The sequence below is a fragment of the Micromys minutus genome (genome assembly GCF_963924665.1).
Source record: "Micromys minutus genome assembly, chromosome: 4".
NCBI classification, from domain to species: Eukaryota; Metazoa; Chordata; class Mammalia; order Rodentia; family Muridae; genus Micromys; species Micromys minutus.
Window position 1 is genome coordinate 54,199,148 of NC_137973.1, and position 24,286 is coordinate 54,223,433.

Consider the following 24,286-nt stretch of genomic DNA (forward strand, 5'->3'; position numbering starts at 1 on the left):
CCTGGGATGGGGCTTATCTCTAGGAGACCCTGCCAAGCCGTTGGTGATCTATATACTCAGACTTATTGTTAAGTCACTGCTTGGGTGTCAACTGTTACTGCATTATTGCAGTATCCCTGGGGCCTAGCTGCAGGAACCATATAATAGGTGCTGGTAGATTTGGACTAAAGAAGTGAGCCTGCTCACATTCCCAATGACTTCAACCCCCAGAAGGTACGGATGATCTGATTTGTACCACTGATTCTTATACCCATAATTCTTTAACTTCCCCCATCTGACTGAACCCTCATTTCTCACCCTCTAAAACCTTTCCCCAGCCTCTCCCCCTGCTTTTATTGATACCTAGCTTGTGGATTTCTTGCCTTAGAACATCTTTTCCCCTTTAATGCTTAAGCCAAGGTCTTGCTCGCCATATTTTCTCGGTATGTGCCTCAAATAGAAGCCATGATTCTGGAGAAGACCCATCTCTTACTCCCTACTGCAGCTTCCAAACCTTTCTCCTCCTTTCAAAAGCTCTGGTTCCTTAGAAGCTCTTATATTGCTGTACTCACCCCATGAATTGATGACACACTCCTGTTAAGTTCACTAAGCATTAAGCTTAAAGTAAAAAAAAAAGGACACTAGGCAGTGGTGGTACACACCTTTAATTCCAGCACTTGTGAGGCAAGCAGATCTGATTTTGAGGCCAGCCTAGTAAACAAAACAAGTTCCAGGAGAACAATAGCTACCCTGTCTTTAAAAGCAAACAAACAAACAACAAAAACATCAAGAACAACAAAAACAAAGAAAGGACCATTAGCAAAGGCATGGATGGAGTAGGAAAAACACGAGAAATGGTATGTGTAATAGCCAATGGGGAGCGACTGTGGTCCTGGGCCGAGTGGAACAGCAGAGGGGAGAGCTAGGACTTAGAAGAGCTACACATAGGAACAACCGTGGGAGAGCATAGATCTTAGCTGCAGGGAACATAGTCTTCCCTCTAGCTGCTAGAGTCTAGCAGATAGATCCCCACTGACCACATCTGAACATTACCAAAGCAAGGAAACCTGTTGATTTTAGCCTCCTGGTTTCACATAAGACCAAGAGGTCTGGTGGAACAAGTGGAAGAAATCAAGCTTCTAGCCAATGCTCTTCTTGGTTGCTGGAGCCTTTAACTCTTAGGATCTGGGCTCTTAGACAATTATTTTCATCCCCATCACTCAGTGTGGGGTGGAGGCTGCTTACCCACCTTTCCATCCTTTCCCATAGCCGTGCCCTAAAAACTACCTCCAGTATTGACTTCACCCATTTCACTCAGACTACGACCTGGAGAGTTCACTGCAAGGTTTAAAGTGTTTGTATCAGTCAGGGTTCTCTAGCGTCACAGAACTTTTAGACTGTCTCTATATACTAAGAAAATGTATTGCAATGACTTACAGGCTGTAGTCTAACTAACCCAACAATGGGCAGCTGTGAATGGGAAGTCCAGGAATCTAGGAGGCCAGCTATTTCAGCTGGAATTCTTTTCTTTTTTCTCTTTTTTAAGATTTATTTATTATATGTAAGTACACTGTAGCTGTCTTTAGACACACCAGAAGAGGGCATCAGATCCCATTACAGATGGTTGTGAGCCACCATGTAGTTGCTGGGATTTGAACTCAGGCTCTCTGGAAGAACAGTCAGTGCTCCTAACACCTGAGTCATCTCTCCAGCCCTATCACAAGCTTTAAAGGGCATTTTGTTTGTTGTTTTTGAGACAAGGTCTCAAATCCCGGAGCTTCCTGCTTCCTCCTCCCAACTGTGTACAGTAAACACAGGCATACTTCACCAACCCTGGCTTGAGAGCATTTTTAATTACCCTGCTCCTGGTGAGGGTGCAGGTTACCTAAGATTATTAACCCAACCTTCCTTCTTCAGCATTCCTGCCTGGTAAACCTGGTGGCTATGCCTTCTTATCCACAGCCTTCCGAGTACCTGCATCCCCATCCCAGCCCCGAGTAGTTAACGGGTAAGGTTCACTCCTCCTCCACACTCCCGTCTTCTCCACTTAGGTTCTAAACTCAAATCCATTCATCTTCTGAAGCAATCTGTTCCTGTTCTTACACTCCTGTGGCAAGATCCCTCTACTGCAGCTCTCTAATAGCAGACTTGTCAAATTCCCATCTTAAAACTAATCTCCAGGGGCTCGGAGGTGCAGTTCTGCCGGCAGAAGGCTTACCTAACATTTACAAGGCCCCGTCTTTGATCCTTAAAGAGGAAAAACACAATTTCCTCAATTCCAGATTTTCTGTCTTTTACACAATATGACCATTTCCCATTTAGGGAGAATTGGAAATGCCTACTAAGAAATCTGATTTTCTTCATTTTTTAAAGTCTGTTTCTTACTCATTCTCAACTGTTCTCTGGCATTTGCAATGCTGTGGAACGCTGCCATTGTTTAGATTTCCAGCGACTGACCTGTTCCAAGTACCTGACCTACTTACCTATGATCAAAAGTACAGGGCTGACTGCAGTCCGATCCCTTAGTCCTTTTCTTCTCCTGGTTTCTGTGGATGGGCTGCATCTGTTTTCTGTGGCTCTTAGAAAAACCAGGACCAAGTCAACTTACAGAAAGAAGTGTTTATTTGGGCTTACAGTCCAGAGGGATAAGAGTTCCTGGTGACAGCACGGCAGCATTTGGCAGGCATAGCTAGTTGCAGGAACAGGAAGCCAGTTGTTCAAGTCTAGACTGCAAACACAGAGCACAGACAATGGCAGTAAATGAGAGAGGCCTTTTACTCTCAAGACCTGTCCCCAGTCTAAGACTTCTTCTAGCAAAGCCACCTCACCTAAGCCTCAGAGTGTTACCAACTAGAAACCAAGTGCTCAAATGCCCGATACGATGGGGGAACAATTCTCATTCAAACCACTACACCAGTCTTTCCTGATTTTCCTTCTATCTCCGAGACTTCCGTCTCCTTTGATCCTTTAAGTGGGAGCAACTCCAGACTCTTCTTTATCTAGGACTGTGGTGGTGAATATTGGCTGTCAGCTTGCCAGCACCTAGCATCCCCTTGGAGATGAACTTCTGGGCCTGTCTATGATGCCGGTTAGGTTATGGTGTCGGTTAGATGAGGTGGAAGTCTCAATGGAACCGTGGGTGACACTGGTTCACGGACTTGGTCCCAGACTGGATAAACAGAGGAAAGAAAGCTGAGAACCAGCAATAATCTGTCTCTGCCCCACGTGACCACCTGCCTCACAGCCCTACTGCCATGTTTTCCCTACAGGCCTGTACCCTCACACTCTGAGCCAGAGTGAACGCTTCCTTCCTTAAACTGCTTTCATCGCATACTATGCCACAGCAGTGAGGGGATTAACTATCACAACTAGCCATATGTGTCTATTTAAATTTTTTTAAATTATATTTCTTTTATGTATATGAGTGCTCTGTCTGCATATACACTTGCATGCCATCACCAAGTGGTTGCTGGGAATTGAACTTAGGACCTCTGGAAGAGCAGCCAGTGCTCTTAACCACTGAGGCATCTCTCCAGCCCATGTCTATTTAAATAAATCAGACCCCACCCCCACTCCCAGAGCTCCCCGGGACTAAACCACCATCCAAAGAGCACACATGGAGGGACCCATGGCTCCAGCTGCATATGTAGCAGAGGATGGCCTTGTTGGGCATCAATGGGAGCAGAGGCCCTTGGTGCTGTCAAGGCTCGGTGCCCCAGTGTAGGGGAATGTCAGGGCGGGGAGGCGGGAGGGGTGGGTAGGGGAGCACCCTTATAGAAGCAGGGGGAGGGGGGATGAGATAGGGGGTTTCTAGAGGGGAAAATGGGAAAGGAGATAACATTTGAAATGTAAATTTTAAAATCATGCATTACAAAAATCTTTTAAATAACATGAGACAAAATTAAAATTCAGTTAAATTGCACTAGCAGTATTTCAGGTGCTCATTGAGCACAGGTAAGTTGTGTACCTCACAGACAGATGACTGCACCATCAGACAGTACTGCTGGACAGGGCTGACCTCAGCGCTCTGTGACCTTGCCCAGCTCTATCATTTACAGTGCACCTATACGCTAATGAGCTCTAAGTGTACACTGCCGACCTCACCCAAGCTTCAGCTTTGAACGTCTGAACATAAGACTGCCCGTGCCACATAAGCACCTGGGTGTCTTAACTGGCCATGTGAACGGGAGTCCAGAATAGAGCCCCGTGTTCATCCTCCCCTGCCCTTCTCCACCCACAAAGCGTTTTCTCCTCGGTTAGGTCATACTATCTTGTCGGGGTTTTAAAAGTGTTGCTTTATCTTTTTAAATGTATGTGTGTATGCTAGGATGCACACCCTTTGCAGGTTCTTGTGCGGGTCAGAAGGCACCAGATTCCCTGGAGCTGTGGCTACACAGGGAATGTGAGTGGCCTGATATGGATGCTGGGACGAGAACCCTGGTCCTCACAGCAAGTGCTCTTCACCACTGAGCTATCTCCGAAGCTTCCATCTCACCAAGTTTGAAGCAAAGCGATCTGGTGTTACCCTGATTCCTTTTTGTTGATGTTGTTCATCTTCAATTATCTAATCCATCCGCTTTTTCAACCTCATCCATGAACTATATTTCAAATCTATCCTTAGCTACGTCCTCTGTCACAGGTCTAGTCCGTAGTTCTCGCCTGGGATGGCATCCTGCTTAGATGACACACGCTGCACCCACAACAGCAGCAGCCGTGCTCAGATGCACAAGAAAATATGCTGACAATCGACACAGTCGACCCTGTATAGAATAGTGGGAAAAAAAAAAATCCAACTTTGTTTAAAACTTCAAAATATGTCTGAAAATAGATATTTGCCAGAGAAACTTTAGGAAATAATGTTTTCCTGTTCGAGGAACGGTATCACTTGCCATCACTATCCTCCTTTCCCTACCTACCTCCCAAGTGCTGGCTAAGTGTTTAAACTACCAAGACCATCTCAAGAGACTCCATCGAACTGATTCGGGAATGACCACCTCCCACACACATTTACTGGTTGGTGGAAATCACACATCGTTCATTCTGTCAACCATTACTATTTTGGGGGACTGCTTTCCTGAAGCACCATAAACCTGTTGTCAATGTGTCACACCACTTAGCCTGCTGTGGCTTACTGACCTCTTGACTATATCCCACGCATTCTATCACAGCCCACTTCAAACTATATTTTTCTCTAGTTATAGGAATTATAATGAAGGGACAAGAGGGTAAGGTAATACATGTAATGGTATCCTTTCTATGGGAAGTAAGTCTTCCCTAATAATGGGGCTTAGAGCCTGGAGCCATGCGATTAATGTATGCTGGGCATCTGCAGTGCCTCTGTCAGTTCACAAACACACAACTTCACAGCCATCCAAACACTACACTGCCTATGAAAACAACCTCCTCTCCTTGCTTCCTCTCCATATCTACCCTCCATACAATGGTCATAAACCTCATTAGGATTTTATGTCACCCTCTATTCCTGTCTCCACCAGCTTTGGGATCTGCTTCATTTTATGTCTGGGTGACATAAATATGGCTTAACATAGTGAAAGTGTCCCATGAGGGATTCTGAAAAGATATGTTTTCCAACCCAACAACTTCCAGGACATACACCACCATGCTTGCCCGCTAATAACTTCTTTTAAATGTGAAGCAAATCATAGGGTGAAGCCACTTTGGAGAACAGCAGAAAAGGTTCTGAAAGAAAACGACTCAACACTTTTTCCTCATGTACATTTGTGAGTGTACATGTGTACGTGTGAGGAGGTCAGAGGTCAACAATGTCTTAGTTGCTTCTCTGCCTTATTTTCAATTTTAAGGATTTAGTTTGTTTTTATGTGTATATGTGTTTTGCTTGAATTATTTCTGAGCCATATGTACTGCCTGCAGAGGTTAAAAGGAGGGCATCAGATCCCACAGAACCAGTGTGACAGAAGGCTGTGAGCCACCATGTGGGTACTAGGACTGGAACCTAGGTCCTGTGGAAAAGTAGCCAGTGTTCTTAACCAGTGATCCATCTCTCCCCAGCACCTGAGCCCATGATGTATGTCTAAAACTATGGCGTTCTCATTACATCCAACTACAGATTTTTTCATCTCATAAATAACCTCAAGCAAATTACCTTTTGTGTAATATTATCCTATTTGTAATTCAAAGAATAACATTTACTTAGGACATGGCTGTAAAAAGTGAGGTTAAGAGGGATTGATGAAAGTGTCCACAGGCAACATGCTGTGATGTCAACAAGATACAGATAGTCAGGAAGTCTCTCAAGATGCCTGCTGCCTCGGAACCAACACACCTGGTTTTATAATGTGATCTGGGCACCTTCCTGGAACTTCTGACTCAGTATCACCTCCAAAGCATTCTAGGCTCCAGGTAAATGTGAGCACCAATCCAAATCGAATTTAACTAAGGATTATATGATGTAGCATTCTTAGGCAGCATGAGTTAGGGTTTCTGGTTTTTAATTCTAGACCTGACATTATTGTATTTAGGTCAAGTTGTAGCATCTTTCTGGACACATCTGCATGCCTGACCTATCCAACTTGTAACCCCATAAAGGTCGGAAGGAATATTTGTTGTCAAGAGGTTTTATTTTGCTGTAAGTTAGGCTAAGACAACACAAATGTATGCATAACTGGGGTTAGAGGGAACAGTGGAAGCCTATCATTTCAGTGGAACGAGGGAGGAAAAAGCCAGGAATGCTCTGTGATAAACTTTGTGATTAACTTCAGGGCTAGGGCTTCCTCTCTTGCTACCTCTCTAGCTTCTACTCCTCTCGGGAATATGACATAGCTTGAAGTGATCAGTATTCGGGTTATAGTTTGAGATCTGTGAAATTGTCTAGAAAAGTAAAAACGTGAATGTTGGAGAAGGGCGGATTTGAATGTTTCCCCCCTAAGAGTATGCCTCTGGCTGGCAAAAATGTTCAGTTCTGTTTGTCTTGGAACCCAAGTGTCTTGTGAGGAAGTAGGGATGTCAGGAACCTCACGCAAAAACTGGCAGGGCTGGAGCAGTTACTAATCCGGGGCTTCGTGGTCCTGCCGTACATGTAGTCTGATCTCGCCGCTGGCAGAAATCAAACTTCTCCAGCACTTAAATTCCCAATTACACAACTGCAGCTCAAACTCGGGTAAGACAACGGTTACAGTTCCACGTAGCACGTCCGGAGTAACTGCCCTTAACTCCGCCCATCACAAGCAAGGCACGCCTACTGAGACGCAAGAGATGCGTCGTTCTGCGTTTTCCAATCAGAGCCACGCTTCTGAACTTTGACCGCCCAACTCGGCAAGCTCCGCCCAGCGCAGACCAGCCCCGCCCACAGAGAGGCGCTTTGCTGTACTTTCGCTCAAGAGCGCGGTGCCTACAAACTTTGACCGCTGGTGCTGGGCATGGGCGCATGCGCCATCCTTTGAATGGTGAACATTCTGATTCTAGCTGCCGCAGCCGTAGTGCTAACGATCTTGCTAATAGTGCGACTATGTGTTGTGTTTCGACCCCATCACGTCACTCCCCGAGAGTCGCTTGGACTCTTGATAGTAGCTGGATCTGGTGAGTATCCGGGAGTAGGCCGACGGGCTTGCGTCAGGCACTACAAACCCCAGAGTGCATCGCGACTCTCCTCGGCCTTCTTTGCGCCTTTAGGAGCGCTGCATGCTGAGATTTGTAGTTTCTCCGTGTTCCCGGAACCCAGTAACCCCAGCCGGGGAAAAATGCTGGTTAGATGATGCTACCCAGCCGCCTTGTTATTAAGACAAGTCATTTACACTTCTCTGTAATTAAGCCTCTCTGTAGTGTAGTGCTTTATAACAAGTAATTCGCGATGGAGTACACTGAAACCTTTTGATGTTGATATATTGTTGCCTTCTTTGCTGCTGTGGTTATTCATCTAAGTCTTTTGTATTTAGTTTAAGAAACGTGAACATTGCGTGGTAAACGAAGCAGAGTTGTCACACTTAAGAATGCGCAAAGTCTTTGAGGATCAAAACGTAGACACCCCATACCACAATACCTTCAGAGTGACAGGATATGAGTAATAAACTGTCCAGTCAGCTCTGAAAATTTTAATTTTAGATCAACAGTTTTGACAGATGTATAGTTAAACAGGACTCAACTTTAAACAACCAAGATGATACCCGATTCTATATCTGCTATCTGGAATGCATTTGTTAATATGTATATGGAATACATGTTAGTAACCTATCGCTCCAGGGACAGAAAAAAAAAAGCCTAAGAAAATCATGCAGTCTAGACAGTCAATTCAAGGTGTATAAGGCTGCGTCTGCAGCAGGCCGTACAGTTTCACAGTAAGAAATAAACACTGATAAAAATACAAACAGTAGTAATGTGTATTATCGTTATCAGAGTTATGTACTGTGTATAATAGTGCATGTTGTACTTTTTCATACGATAGGCAGCACAGTAAATTTGTTTGTTTAATACTACAAACACAAATTACCTCAGGCTACTATGTTATGATGGTTGTCATGTCACTAGACAATCAGGATTTTTCAGTTCCCTTTTAATGTCATGTGACTGTCATTGACGAAAACATCATTATGGAATAAGTGACTGCACACACACACACAAACATACACACACAATATTTATGATATAAGCAAATGTACCAAGCTTAACATGTAATTATAATTCCTTAATTATTTACTTAACATATTTTGAGCCATGGGAATGGTAAGACACGGGGGGGGGGGGGGGGGAGGGGACAAAACTGAAAATCGAAAAACAAAACAAGCATCACTCACCACATCGGGATGCCATGTGCCAAGCCCTGGGAAAAGGACAGTGGTGCCGCAGTGAAGGAAATAAGGGCACAAATAGAGAAGGAACGAAACCTCACATTAGCCATATAAGAAATACAAGTTATTTCAAGTGAGATGCAAAGCCACTGGGGATTTTTGGACACCAATAAAATATTTATCACATATTTTTAATAGGAACACACTGGATGTGGCATTGGAAATAACCTCAAGAAGTACAGGGAGAGAAAGTGGGGATATGATCTATATACAGCTGTATTTATAATTTATGTACAGAGCAGCTTGGAGCAAGATGGGGTGGTAGGGAGTGATTGGAGGGGTGGAGAGATAGCTCAGCAGTTAAGGGTCCTTGTTCTTATACAGGACCAGGGTTGGAGTCCCAGCACCCATGGGGTGGCTCAGAGCCATCTAGAACTCCAGGTCCAGGAACCCTGTAGGATTTGAGTGGAGTTTGGAGTGAATGTTATTGATCTAGTCATGCCCCTTGGGAGGCAAAGTCTTCTGTAGGTAAAGTGCAGAGCAATGGTGGCAAAGCCTTTCTCTGGTCCTTGTAGGATTGTTGATAGAGTCTGAAAAATATAGTTTTCTCCCTCCCAGAGATGTTTGCAGCCTGAAGACTGCTCCCCTTCAGACACTGTTCCTGCAGAGCCAAGCTTGCCTCCTTCTCCAGCTGACATAGCAACCCCGTGTCTGTGTACCTGTGTGTTGTCACCCTGCCTTTCTGTATATAATAAACACCCTAAGCTTCTGGGGTTGTGTGGCTTCTTCATCAAAGAGCCCAGACCACCCAGTCCTAGCTATTCTGTATGTGTGTCTGTCCTTTCTTCATCCTCTCCCCAACCAGTTAGGTCAGATTCAGGAGCTGTGCAGAGCATGGTAGGATCCTACACCCTCTTCTAACTTCCGTGGTCACCAGGCACACAGGCGACACAGAAAACACACAGAAGGCACACAGATATAGATGCAAGCAGAATCTTCATACACATTAATTAAATATTTGTTTTAAATCTTTATTATGTGTACAGTGGCCTGCCTGTATATATGCCTGCAGGCCAGAGGAGGGTGCCAGATCTCATTGTAGTTGGTTGTGAGCCACCATGTGGTTGCTGGGAATTGAACTCAGGACCTCTGGAAGAGCAGCCAGTGCTCTTAAACTACTCAGCCATCCTCCAGCCCCCTCCCCTAAAGTACTAAAAGAATGGAACCTCAGTAACAAGGTCAATCATTTTAGTGACTTAGTAACCAGGTTAAATTTTCAATGACTGCATTCAGTGAGTGTTTCCTTGGAAAAACTGGAGACTGTTCCAGCAGGTCATGTGACTCTCCATCTCACTGTGGACATTAGGTTTTATTGTTAATTGTCTCATCTGTGTGGGGGGAACTACTTGGCCCAACACTTTTCCAAGGCTCAAAATAAAAATATTACAGCGAGTATAAATTAGACGCGTGGATCATGTGCTCCAGGGAAGAAGATGGGAAGCTTGTTATAAAGTTAAATCCCGAAGTGCACATTGTCCCTAGCTACACCACATTCCTTCCTAATGCGTTCTAGAACCTGGGGAAATGGTCTTTTTCCTGATAAAATATCTGATGGGGAGAGGAAAAAGCACCTTTGGCGTGCCTGTCTTTTCTGGGTGCTCCTGTGGTATTAAAAAGTCATTCTTAGAACGACGAAGGGGATGAAGGAGCTTTCTAGGTGAGAGAGGCAAGGAGGATGTAGAGAGATGGCTGTAGCGAGTGCTGAGGGTTTGGCTGGGCTGGACCTAGGAGCTGGTGAAATAGAACTGAAACAGTTACAGCTGTTAAGGACTTTGATGTTCTTCCCCTGTAGTCATGATGGTTCTCATAGAAGAAACCACAGGGGTCGTGACGGTTGGCTGTCTTTCCCTACTCGTGAGTTTTACATCTTCAGATCCAAAATAACTTGAAAAAGAATGCATCTGTAATGAACATGTACAGATTTTCACTGTTCCTTCAGCAATACAGTATACGAATGATTTATATTTACGTTATATTAAGTAAGTAATCAAGGAATGATTTAAAGTGTATAGGAGGAAATGTGTAGGTTATATATAAAAATGAAACCACTTATTTTTGGAGATTTTGGGTTCATTGGGGAACCTAAAGTCCTGTGCCCCAGAGATGACTGTAATTGATGTTTTAAATAAAATATTTCTTTTTTTAAAAAAAAATTAGTGTGTGTGTGTGTGTGTGTGTGTGTGTGTCTGGAGGGTGGCCGGGGAGGTTAGAAGAGGGTGTCATGTCTCCAGAGCTGGAGTTAGAGGAAGTGTGAGTCATTCACTCCATGTGGCAGCTAAGAGGTGATAGTCCTCTGCAAAGTAGACAGAACTCTTAATTCTCTTAACTACTGAACCATTCTTGCAGCTCCCACTCTAATTAATTTTTTTTCTTTTTAAGACAAGGTTTCTCTGTGTAGCTCTGGCTGTCCTGGAACTCACTCTGTAGACTATGCTGGCCCCGAACTTGCAGAGATTCGCCTGCCTGTCTCCTGGGTGCTGGGATTTAAGTCATGCAGCCTACTGTTCAGCTGAAACTAATTTTTTTTTTTTTTTTTCTTTTTCTTTTTTTTTTTTTTTTAAGGTTTGATACTCTGCATTAAGGTCTTACTAGTTACAAGAAACTAATTTTTAAAAAGATTTATTTATTTTATGTATGTGAATACACTGTCACTCTCTTCAGACACACCAGAAGAGGGTACCAGCAACAGTTTTCCTTCAGAAAGCTTACACCCTGACATCAGAGCTCATTAAGTTGCTTCTCCACACAGAAACTTCCTCCTGCTCGCCTGACCTCACCTCACTTTTACCCCTGTGTTCCCACTGCCCCATGAAAACAGCTCAAATCTCACTTTCTCAGGTTCTAACAATCCTGCCTCTGCCCAAAGTCTCCACTCCTACATGTCCCTTATTCTTTTTTTAAAAAGTATTATTTATTTATATGAGTACACTGTAGCTGTCTTCAGACACACCAGAAGAGGGCTTTGGATCCCATTACAGATGGTTGAGAGCCACCATGTGGTTGCTGGGAATTGAACTCAGGACCTCTGGAAGAGCAGTCAGTTCTCCCCAAAACTGAGCCATCTCTTCAGCCCATGTCTGTTATTCTTACATGTCATCTTTTTTAGCTTTTCCAGGGTCATTCTTATTTTAAAAGCATTGATTTTTCGAAGTGGTCATCCCACCTGGGTGGCCTTATGTCTTTATAAATGTCTGTGCTGTGTGTATCTTGCCCTCTCCTGGCTAGTATCTTATACTTCCATAGACTGTCCTCATTTTTTTTTTTTTTTTTACTGATAGTACCATTTTTAATGCATTTATTATCTTTTATATAAAAGCAGTATTTATACGAGGGCATAAATTGTGTTTGTACTCTGTGTTTGTGGTCTACGTTCTTTTAGGAAATATGCAGTCACATTAGTTCCTTACCCCTGAAAACATGACTTTGGAATAATGAGATGAAATGGATTGTTTGCATGGTAGGTTAACTTTTAAAATTAAGGTTTCATTGTCTGTTTATTATTTGCTTATTTATTTTGGTTTTTGTTTGCTTGTTTGTTTCTGAGACAGGGTTTCTCTGAGTAGCCCTGGCTGTTTGGAACTCTCTCTGTAGACCATGTTGGCCTCAAACTGAGACATCTGCCTGCCTTACCTCTGAGGTGCTGGGACTAAAGGTGTGTGCCACCACCACCCAGCTAAAACTCTATTTATAATTATGTATCTGTGGGGGTGGGGAGTTTGTACATGGGGTATAGGTGACTGTTGGACCCTCAAGATTTCCTGAAGCCAGAGTTGCCCAACGTGGATGGTGAGGACTGAACTTGGGTCTTCTATGAGAGAAGTACACATTCTTTAAGCACTGACCCATCTCTCCAGTCCATATTGCATTTCTTCTCCCTGATTTTCTTAAACTTATTTTATATACAGGAGTGTCTTAGCTGTGTGTCTTTATGAGTACCGTGTGCATGCCTGGTGCTTGTGGAGGTCAGAAAAGGGTGTCAGTTTCTCTGGAACAGGAGTTGTAGAAGGGTGTGACACACAAGAGCAGCAAGTGCTCCTAACTACTAACCAGCTCTTCAGTGACCCCTCCCATTGTAGTCTTAACTTTAAGCCATGTTATTCTTGTGTCTAGGTGGACACACCACTGAGATCTTGAGGCTGGTTGGAAGCTTGTCCAGTGCCTACTCTCCAAGGCATTATGTCATTGCTGAGTCTGACGAAATGAGTGCCAAGAAAATTCTTTCTCTTGAACAAGCCCGGAAAGACTCTACTACTGAGGTATGTGATCAGTTTTTTGTTTTTGTTTTTTTTTTAAGATTTATTAACTTTATTTATAAGCCTATGTAGCTGTCTTCAGACACACCAGAAGAGGGTGCCAGATCTCATTACAGATGGTTGTGAGCCACCATGTGGTTTCTGGGAATTGAACTCAGGTCCTCTGTGAGAGTAGTCAGTCCTCTTAACCACTGAGCCATCTCTCCAGTCCCCGTTCATCAAGTTTATTATCCCTGAAATAATTCTGTGGTATCAACAGCCTGTCGACAATAGGCAATAAAGTGTGGACTGGTAGAGAAATAAATATCCTTTATTGCCAAAATATGAGAATTTCTTTAAGATAAATCTTTAAATTAAAAATGATACTCATATTATTATTCTAGAAAAACATGATTTCTTTCATTGAATTTTAGTTATGAAAACTGTTTTGATGTATAGTTACATATTTAAAGCATTCAGTAATAAACTTCTTGAATCTTCATTAAAGTTCTTTATTAGTGTGTTATATTCATCCTTTATCTGTGATTATGTCTTCAAATTATATTTGTATTCAGCATTATAATTATTTCTCTATCCCCAACTGATGACTTTATTTAAGCATTTTAATCAGAATTTAGTGATGTAAAAATGATGAAGTCATTTCTTCATTGAAGAAGAGCTGCTCCTTGTATGACCTTCCATCTTTTTCTGTAGAAAATTTTCAGCTATAGCTCTCAGAGGCTTACTGCTGAATGAGCCCACACTTTCTAATTTTTCTGAACTCTTGCCGGCTGGTTCAGCTCAGCTGGTCTGGCTCAAACTCCTCTCCAAGCTGACTAATTCAATCTGACTTCTCTTGGCTTCTCACTACATTGCTCTGCTTGGCCTCAAACTAGCCGGGGCAATTTGTTCTAATCTTCTGGCTCCTTATTCTCTAGCTTCGACTGCTGACCTGCACTGCACAAACTGAACTTACTCTCCTTGCACTGCTCTTCAGATCTTTTCCCTGTCTGTTTTCGTGAGAACTGAGCATATCCTAGCTCTGACTCACTCTGTCAAGTCTTTCTTTGCTTTGGCACTTTGTCTGCCCCTCAATTAGACATCACTTGTGGCTGCTGCCTTCTACAAACTAAACCTTCCTACACTGTTTGGGATTAAAGGTATATACTAAGGGTGTGTCTGCATTCCAGGCAGATTGCATAGACCTAGAAGGTTTTTGGATTTGATCCTTTGCCAGAGCAGCCATGTTACTGGATTAAAATTCCTCTTCAGAGGGCAGTGGATAAAAATCCAGCCAATCAGGGTCTGCACTTGCAGACCTAAAGAAGAGAATTCGTCTCTCTTCTGGGCAAGCTCTGGACAAGATAAAACTGGGAAATACTGGTTCGTGTTCTCAAAAGTAGATAAAAATTGTTTCTAGGCAAAAGACTCAAGATCAAGATCATGTAGAATAGTAAAATGAGAGCTAGGTAGTGAGTCAGGTCTTCTGTGGCCCCAGGACTCTGCTGTACCATGTTTACCCAGGTTGACTGGTGGTTCTTTTGGTTGGAAATAAAGATCCACAAATGGGGTTCCTCCCTACTCGCTTTAATCTCCGTTTCCACCATATACTCTCACTTTTTAAAGTCATAACTTACAACTATGCTCCCCAAACTAACATACCAGGAAAATGTGCTCTTTGTAAAATTTACATCAAGCAGGACCAGACTATGAATGAATCTCTATGCTTTCATTCAGCCACAGGAAAATGTGTGCTGTTCTCAGAACTGCTATGGAAGTAGTAAGGCACCATAAACTGGGCAGCTCAAACACATGGATTTTCTCATAGTTCTGGAGGCTGAAAGTCCAGGTCTCACAGCGTCATGCCTTCTCAGAAGTCTCTAGGAAAGGTACCTTCCCTGCCTTTTCCTGGCTTCTAGTGTTTGCATTCCTCCAGTCTCTGCTGAAACCACTTGGCCTTTCTGTCTTCATCTGCCTGTCCTATGAGGAGCAAACCAGTTGTTGAACTTTAAGCTGTTTTTAAATGCTGATTTTTTTTTAAATCATCAAAGTGGTATCGCAGTAAGAAAAAGTTTGACAAAATTGCAAAAGAAGCAGTCTCAAAACAAGAAAGATTCATTGGAAGAATTAACAAGAAGATTACAGCAGTAATCCAAGTTAATACTTATTAGGTTAATGTTGCTGAAAGTATTCATGGATCAGTAGTTGAACTTAAAAGAATTCTCTGTGGAAAGGGCAAACAAGTAGAAAGAAAATCGTGAAATGTTAGAAATGGGAAGAAAAAATGTGGAGAAAAAAGTTCACAGTAGATTTTTTGAGGCAAGCACTCAGTCTATCTAGTTATCTTTGTTTTAATGTAATTAAGCCTAATGATGAGCTTGCAATATAGGTCAGTGGTTGAGGGCTTGCTTCGCAAACTCATGTCCAGGTGTCAGTCCTCAGGGCCGGGAGGAGACAAACTGCCACATGACGTCAGCAGCTGTGTGAGCTCAGACTGTGTGTGCCCTTTTCCTTGGTTGAGGTGTCTTAGGAAGGGCAGTTTATCTTCAATGTCTTTCCAAGTCTGGGAATCTTTTTGTGATGTTATACTCCAAGCATTCTTTAACTTGGTCTGTAATTCTAATTCTTATTTCACACGCTCCCCTCCCCCCATGAAAGTTCATAAATATGATTCCACTCTCTTCAAAAAGTTAGGATTCCAGAAAATACCTTTTATATCCATTTGATTCTATTCCATTCAACTAGTTCATGGTCACATGTCTTTTTCTCTCTCTCTTTTTAAAATGTAATTCAGTGAACTCTTACTCAACTTTCTTCAGTGTGGGAATATTTTCTTTTTTTTTTTAAGATTTATTTATTTCATATATGTCAGTACTCTGTCGCTGTCTTCAGACACACCAGAAGAGGGCATCATATCCCATTACAGATGGTTGTGAGCCACCATGTGGTTGCTGGCTTTTAACTGTTGAGCCATCTCTCCAGCCCAACTAATTTTCTTGTAATTTCTTTCCATTTAGTTATTTTTGTTGTTTACTTGGTTAGCTGGTTGGTTGGTTGGTTGGTGGGTGGGTTGGTTGGTTGGTAGTTTTGAGTCAGAGTTTCTGCACTCCAGGATGGCCTTGAACAGGGTATGTAGCTGAGGCTGGCCTTGAATTTAGTGATCTTGTATCTGTCTCCTAAATGCTAAAAATATTTGAGGCAAGTACTCTGTCAACTGAAGTTCATACCCAGCCAACATTTGCCATTGACTATGACATCTTCTTTCATATATTATATATTACACATAAACAGCTGTATATTTGTAAATGAAAAGATTCTAAGTCTGTGACTGTCTGTTCTTTCTGTGTTTCTTTCTGCCTGTTCTTTCAGTGTTTGATGAACAGAAGGTTTAGATTTTAATGTTTATGGTTTTCTCCTCTAAAATTATCATGTTTCTATAGGACTTGGTCAAAGTTGTACTCAAATGATATTTTCCAAAAGTTCAATGTTTGTTTTTACTCCTTCTGTCATGGTTTGAATGAGAATTGACTCCCCTCCCCAAATTCCAGTGTTTGAACACTTGGTTTCCAGTTAGTGAAACTGTTTGAGTCTTTTAAAAGCCCAGGTCAGCCTCTCTCTCTCTCTCTCTCTCTCTCTCTCTCTCTCTCTCTCTCTCTCTCTCTCTCTCCCCACCCCACTGCTGGAGAATCAGAATTTAAAGCTCTTAGCTTCTGTTCCATGCTCGTCTGCTTCCCACTGTGATGATCATGAAAAGCAAAACAAAAAACAAACAAACAAACAAACAAACAAGAACCCTCTGAAGCTTTAAGCAAGTCCCCAGTTGAATATCTTCCTTTATAAGTTCCTGTGGGACAGGAGAGATGTATCAGAGGTTAAGAGCACTGGCCACTCTTCCAGAGGTTCTGAGTTTAATTCCCAGCAACCACACGGTGGCTCACAGCCATTTGTAATGGGATCTGATGCCTTCTTCTGTCTTGTAAGACATAGAGGAAGACAGAATACTCATATGCATAGATAAAGTTAAAAAATAACAAGTTGCCTGGGTTGTAGTGTTTCCTTATAGCAATAGAACAGTAACTAGGACACTGTCTAAAATTGCTTTTCCTGTATGATATTTGGTATAGATCTCATATCTAAGTAGTAAAATAGCTGTCCCAACCTAGTACCACTCATTAGACAGCCCTTTCCCTCTGCTTCCACATGCGCAGAAGATCTGGATCCTGTCTGGTGGACTGTCATAAACCTTCCATCCAGCACCCAGTGGACACAGGCAGGTGGGTCTCTGAGTTCAAGGCCAGCCTGCTGTATATAGTGAGTTCCAGGACAACCAAAACCACATCAAGAGACCATGTCTCAAACAAAACAAAACTACTGTGTGGCGTATTGCTCTCCTTTTCCTGGCCCGTTTGTCTATACCGAGCCAATGCTAAATCCCACTTGTTGGTTTATTCGGAACCGTTGAGTTTTGTCCTTCAATTTTGAATAGTCTCCTCACACAAATGAAAATGATACTCGGCATGTTTCTCACTTCCATTTAGATGAATGACATGTTTTGTTGGTAGTGCTGACACTGCTTCCCTGGCTGTCGCTGCTCTTTATGTCCTTGTAGTACTCAGAATTAGACTCAGAAAAGCACTGGCACCTTTGGGGTGTCAATTATGTCCATGGGCGGGACATCTGTCCTTAACAGAGCAATTGAAAGTGAAGTAGAAAAACAGAGGAGAGCGGCTGGAGGGATGGCTCAGTGGTCAAGAGCACTGGCTGCTCTTCCAGAGGTCCTGAGTTCAGATCCTAGCACTCACACGGTGGATCACAGCCATCTGTAATGGGATCTGATGCCCTCTTCTGGCGTGTCTGAAGAGACCAATAGTGTACTCACATTCAGAAAATAAATAAATCTTAAAAAAAAAAGAAAGAAAAGAAAAGATGGGTGAAAATAGGCGAGAGATCGCACAGTGCCTGCTGTGTAGACGGATAAGAAACCTGACACTAAATGCAGAGACATTCTAGCTCCTTCCAGGCTGCTTCCTGCGCCACCTACACCATGGCCTTGGGCAGCAGTGCAGGGCCCCGCATTCTTTGTCTGCCTCCTCCCCAGACCTGGAACTGTAATTGGTGGGTTCTGTTCTGTTCTATCTCATTTAAAATAGTCTGGACTTAGTATTCAGATTGGTTTTTTATATAAAGCTGCATAGCAGTTTGGGAATTTCTGGAGTTAAGATTTTCCTGTCTGAATATAGGAATGTCCTAATTTTCCATGATAAACCAGATCAACTCAGAACAACTAGGAGGGATGGGAAAGAGGAGAAGCCACTAGAGAGGACACGGGGGCACTGAACTGGTGGCATTTGCCCATGTTTTCTTCCCACCCCAGTGTTCTTGTTAGTTTGAGGGGTATGGGTGGAGAGATGGGGTCCCAGCAGCAGGCATGCCATTGTTAGTCTATCTGTTTATAGGACAACTTTAACTTTGCATTAGGATTCACCTGAAGCAAAGCCAGAGGCAGGATCTGATGAAGTCCAGGTGTGTGTGTGTGTGTGTGTGTGTGGCCTGTGCCTGCCCGTGTTCTTTATAAATGGCACCCACTCCCTGACCAAACCTCCTCACCTGTTTCCCCAATAGGACTTTGCCAACTGCAGCTTCCTGTTATCAGCAATACTTCTGCTGCTATAGGCCTTGAACCCTCTCTTCATAATTTAATTTTAAGGTTTCTAAAGTGAGTTGGAATGGCCTCTGTTTCAAAAGAGAGGGTAACTGCCCTCTGTGGTTGTACCGTATTACCCATATCCCTGCAAGCAGCTCAGTAATCAAAGTGCGTCATTCTGTAGTTGGTGCTGAGAAGCCCAAACTCCCATCCCTAATGCGGACTTGCCCTTGCAAAAGAACTTCCTAGAAACCAAGACACACCACCCATTTTAGTTGCTCAGAGTTAACCAAGTTACATGCAAATGTTCTCTTTGGCTTAAGACTTGTTCTTGTACAGATTTTTATGGTGCTGGATATGGTGGGTCACACCCATAATCCCATCACTTGGGAAGCTGAGGCATGTGAATTGCTGTGAGTTCAAGGTTAGCCTGGTGTATGTAGGGAATTGAAGCCAACATAGACTGCAGAGAGAGACTCTGACACTTCGCCCCTACCCCTTCACCTCCACCCTCCCATCCCACCCTTATCCCCACCCCCACCTAGAAAAGAAAAAGATGCAAAATAAATATCTTTTAACAAATAAAATTCAGTGGATTTTTAAATGTCAGCCACTTTGTAGAAAAGTATCATTATCAACCTATTTATGAAAGGTGCAACATATTTTGAGTTTAAAAAATTTTAAATGCAACTCTTAATTGATAAAGGATACTTTATTCCTTCTATTCAGTAAGAAATTACTTTGTATATATTTGTGTGAATGGGCATGTGTATGTGCCTTAAGAGTTCAGTGCCGGGGACTGGATCTGTTTCTAGAAGAACACCAAGCCCACTTGACCCTGAGCCATCTTTGCAGACCCCAGATTTTATTTAATGGTATTAGATTTTAGATACTGTGTTTCTGACAGAAGTAAAGAGAAGTGAGAACTCTCAGTTTACCATCTCCCTGCACTTAGTCTCTGTGTTTCTCTGAGTCATTTCACTGACTTCTCCATCTGAGAAACCTTTCCCTTTACTGAGGTCAGCCTAGACCAGAGAACAGACTGAGGACCGGAGGGGCTCCCCTTGCTCCCAGAAAGGACTATTTGCTTGTGAAATGGAGTGTATGAAAAAAATGCCCTGGAAATTCTAAAGAACAGTAGTCTCCACTGGGATTCGTTCTAAATAGAGAAACTTCGCTTCCAACCACAGTGCATAGTAACAGCTCCAGGGGAGCAACCAGTGCTTTCTCCTGGAAATCAGCAGTTTTTGAGGTGGCTGGTTTCAGCAGGGCTGCTCTTCCTCCTCACCACCACCACCACAATCACCACCACCACCACCACCAACACCATTACCACCATCACCACCACCATCACCACCACCACCATCACCACCACCACCATCACCACCATCACCATTACCACCACCATCACCACCACCACCACCATCACCATCACCACCATCACCACCACCACCACCACCATCACCATCACACCATCACCATCACACCATCACCACCACCACCAACAACCACCACCACCATCACCACCACCACTACCATCACCACCATTACCACCACCATCACCATCACACCATCACCATCACACCATCACCATCACACCATTACCATCACACCATCACCACCACCACCAACAACCACCACCACAATCACCACCACCAACAACCACCACCACCATCACCACCACTACTACCATCACCACCATCACCACCACCATCACCATCACACCATCACCATCACACCATCACCATCACACCATCACCACCACCATCACACCACCACTACCACCACCATCACCATCACACCATCACCATCACCATCACACCATCACCACCACCAACAACAACCACCACCACCATCACCACCACCACTACCATCACCACCATTACCACCACCATCACCATCACACCATCACCACCACCATCACCATCACACCATCACCATCACACCATCACCATCACACCATTACCATCACACCATCACCACCACCACCAACAACCACCACCACAATCACCACCACCAACAACCACCACCACCATCACCACCACTACTACCATCACCACCATCACCACCACCATCACCATCACACCATCACCATCACACCATCACCATCACACCATCACCACCACCATCACACCATCACCACCACCACCACCACCACCATCACCATCACACCATCACCATCACCATCACACCATCACCACCACCACCAACAACCACCACCACCATCACCACCACCACTACCATCACCACCATTACCATCACCATCACCATCACACCATCACTACCACCACCAACAACCACCACCATCACCATCACACCATCACCACCACCATCACCATCACACCATCACCATCACACCATCACCACCACCATCACACCATCACCACCACCACCAACAACCACCACCACAATCACCACCACCAACAACCACCACCACTATCACCACCACTACTACCATCACCACCATCACCACCATCACCATCACACCATCACCATCACACCATCACCACCACCATCACACCATCACCACCACCACCACCACCATCACCATCACACCATCACCATCACCACCACCACCACCACCACCACCACCACCACCACCATCACCATCACCACCACTACTGAGGCCTAGAAGGACCGGAGGCTCAGGGCTTACACTGTGGGCGTTGGTTCATCCTTTATTTGCTTCTGAATGGGTGCCTTTGTTTCCTAAGCAGCCCTCCTCCCAGCCTCCCTTCCCTCCCCCCCACCTTGTCCCCCCTCCACACCCAGCATTACTCCTGGTGACTTCTGTCTGATCAGGAGTTGACCCCTTCAGATCATATGAATAAGGGAAAAGGCTCTATGATACTGGAACAAAATATTTTTTAAACTACATTTAAAATCATAGAATGAAGAATTCACACATAAAACAGTTGAAGTTTTGGAAGACAGATGAGAAGGGTTAAAAAGCCAAGCCAACCTTCATTACTGTGAATCGTGCTTCCCCAACCCCCTGTTCGTAACTAGCCTTCAGGTGCTGTCCCAGGAAAGGAAACCTCAAGTCTGGGCTTTGGACAATATGCTGTAATATGCTATAATATGGATCAAGATCAGTCACCGCATAAATTCTGGGATCAGTGCTGACACTGGTTAGTTTCCTTTCCTCTGTTCTGTTCTTCGATTTTCTTATTCCCTTCCGTTCCTTAATTTGAAAAGTGTAGACATTCACGACTAACAGTAAAGCATGGGCCTTTGTCACTCTCCCAGCCTACTCTAGAGGGACTGCAGGGATTGGCTGGAGTGGTGCTACATATGTGAGCATATGTCCACAGACCAGTACACATACGTGTAGCCATATAAACGTGCTAAGGGGCTTTAGGGGCAGTGAGGCTAGTTTATAAATCAGAACCTGATATTGCCTCAGGTTTTGCCCCACTTAACTCTGTATCTTGCTGTAGCTGCTTTTCTGTGCTAATACACGTAAGTCTACCTTGTACTTTGTACTGAGTGCCTCGTTGTCTGTAGGGTTTTTGTTGTTGTTTTGTTTTGGGGGGTTGGTTTTGTGGGTTGTTTTGGTTTTGGTTTGAGACTGGGTCTCTCTGTGTAGCCTGGCTGTTCCGGAGCTCTCTCTGTAACCCAGACACCCTCCTGAACACCACCACACCCAGCAATGCGACCTTCTTTTTTTGTTCTTCACTTGTTTACTTTATGTACATAGGCGTTTTGCCTGCACGTATGTCTGTGTGAGGGTGGAACTGAGCTTTCTGATTGCTGGGAGCTGCCGTGGGTGCTGGGAATTGAACCCAGGTCCTCCAGCCACTGCTCTTAATCGCTGAGCCATCTCTCCAGACTGCGCCATTCTTTTATTACTGCATTTAGGTTTTTCCTGATAACTTAAGTAAGCGTTGTAATGGATACATGCTCTACAAGCATTCTTATGTCTTTCTAACATATCTGTACTGCTCATGGGTGTCGCTGTGAGTAGAAGGCAGATAGTTGAAATGCCAGGGCTTATGAAAGAGCATTCACCCATGTAGCAGATATTCCAAACTCACGTGGTTCCGTTCTCAGTGAAGCACATGCCTCCGTTCATGATTTTAGATAATCTGCTTAAGCCAAGATAGAGAAGACTCTTAGGCGCAAATCTCACACACGCTGCTGTTACTTTGGACTCCAGTCAGCTCTGGATAACACTCATGGCCACGGCTGTCCCAATTATTCAATACCCTAATGCCATCAGTGGTTTCCTTAATATAAAAAATTGTAATAGAGACCAAAGCCAGTGTCCATTAGAGGCACCGTTTAAGAGCAAAAGCAGAATAAAAATGTCTGCCATTAGTCACACCACTTTTTGTTTTTAACCTCCCACCTAAGATGAAATAAATGGTAGCTATAAATACTGAGAAACAAAACCTTGTGTTAAGTAATTATGTATAACAACAACAACAACAACATAGCAAGAAAGTTTAACAAGTAGTTTGGATTTTAAAAAGTGACAGGCACAGGCTAGATGATTCTGCAGCTGTTTCACTCGCTGGCTTTGACTAAGAGGCAGTAACGTGGCAAAGTGTTCGTTGCTGGGAAGAAACTTTAATACAAGGAAACGATTTCAGCAGTGAAATCTTACCAGGACACTAAGTATGATAGAAATAAACGTACAGTTATATTCTTGATGTTTAAAACTGGCATTTTATACCCATTCCCCCACTTAACATAGAAGCAATCAAAATTGTTTTTTTTTTTTTTTTGTTTGTTTGTTTGGAGACTGGGTCTCTTTATGATGTAACTGTAGCTGTCTGAGAATTCCCTATATAGAACTTGAACTCACAGAGATCCACCTGCCTCTGCCTCCTGAGTATGAGTGGCAAAAACTATTGTTTTTTTTTTAGAGCACTTCATTCAGCTTCTAAGTATTTGCCCCATCTGGCAGACATTGCTATGGCCAGTTCAGATTCTGTTAACAGAGTCAACCCAAGACCAGTCCTGTTACCCTGGACCCCACTCAGCTGCATGGGAGCAGACACAGTGGCTAGAGCAACTGTAAGCGCATCAAAAGGTGACCAGCAGTGCTGTGGAGCTCACGTGGTGGTGGGGGCAGTGGAACTAGTGCAGCTGCTCACTGGGCCTGGAGAAGCCACCACTGAGGAGATGGTGTTTCAGCACAAGGCACATCACAAAGCCACAGAGTGTGACGATACTCCCAGACATGGTCCGGTGGCAGGATCCCGAGTGGAAGGCGGGCAGGGGCAGCACATGACATCAAACATCCTCTCTCTGAGGAACTTGGGGGTCGCTGTGTCATAGGGTCTGACGCCTGCATTACAGCTTCTCCTTGTGCTACGGAGGCAAAGCAAAGGCTGGGAGCTTCTGGGGGTTCCTGCAGCCTCCCTGCTGGCTCGCACTAATCAAGGTGTGAGGGCAAACTGTTGGACTCTTTTTTTTGTTTGTTTGTTTTTGTTGTTGTTTTCAAGACAGGGTTTCTCTGTGTAGCCTTGACTGTCCTGGAACTCAATCTGTAGGCCACATAGGGCTCGAGTTCACAGTTCCTCTCGCCTCTGCCTCCTGAGTGCTGGGATCAAAGGCGTGCACCACCTGCCCCGAAGATTTCTTTTCTAATGTATCTGAAA

The 24,286-nt window shown here is 43.9% G+C and overlaps 1 protein-coding gene across 1 annotated transcript in view; it reads left to right on the forward strand.

Annotated features, from left to right (window-relative positions):
- Positions 1 to 7,340: 7,340 nt before the first annotated feature.
- Positions 7,341 to 24,286, forward strand: part of ALG14 (ALG14 UDP-N-acetylglucosaminyltransferase subunit) — a 72,151-nt gene continuing 55,205 nt past the window's right edge. The window contains exons 1-2 of the mRNA XM_080915535.1: positions 7,341 to 7,536; positions 12,912 to 13,057. Coding sequence (XP_080771661.1) covers positions 7,401 to 7,536; positions 12,912 to 13,057 — 282 coding nt within the window. The 5' untranslated portion in view covers positions 7,341 to 7,400. The remainder of the gene's footprint in view (positions 7,537 to 12,911; positions 13,058 to 24,286) is intronic.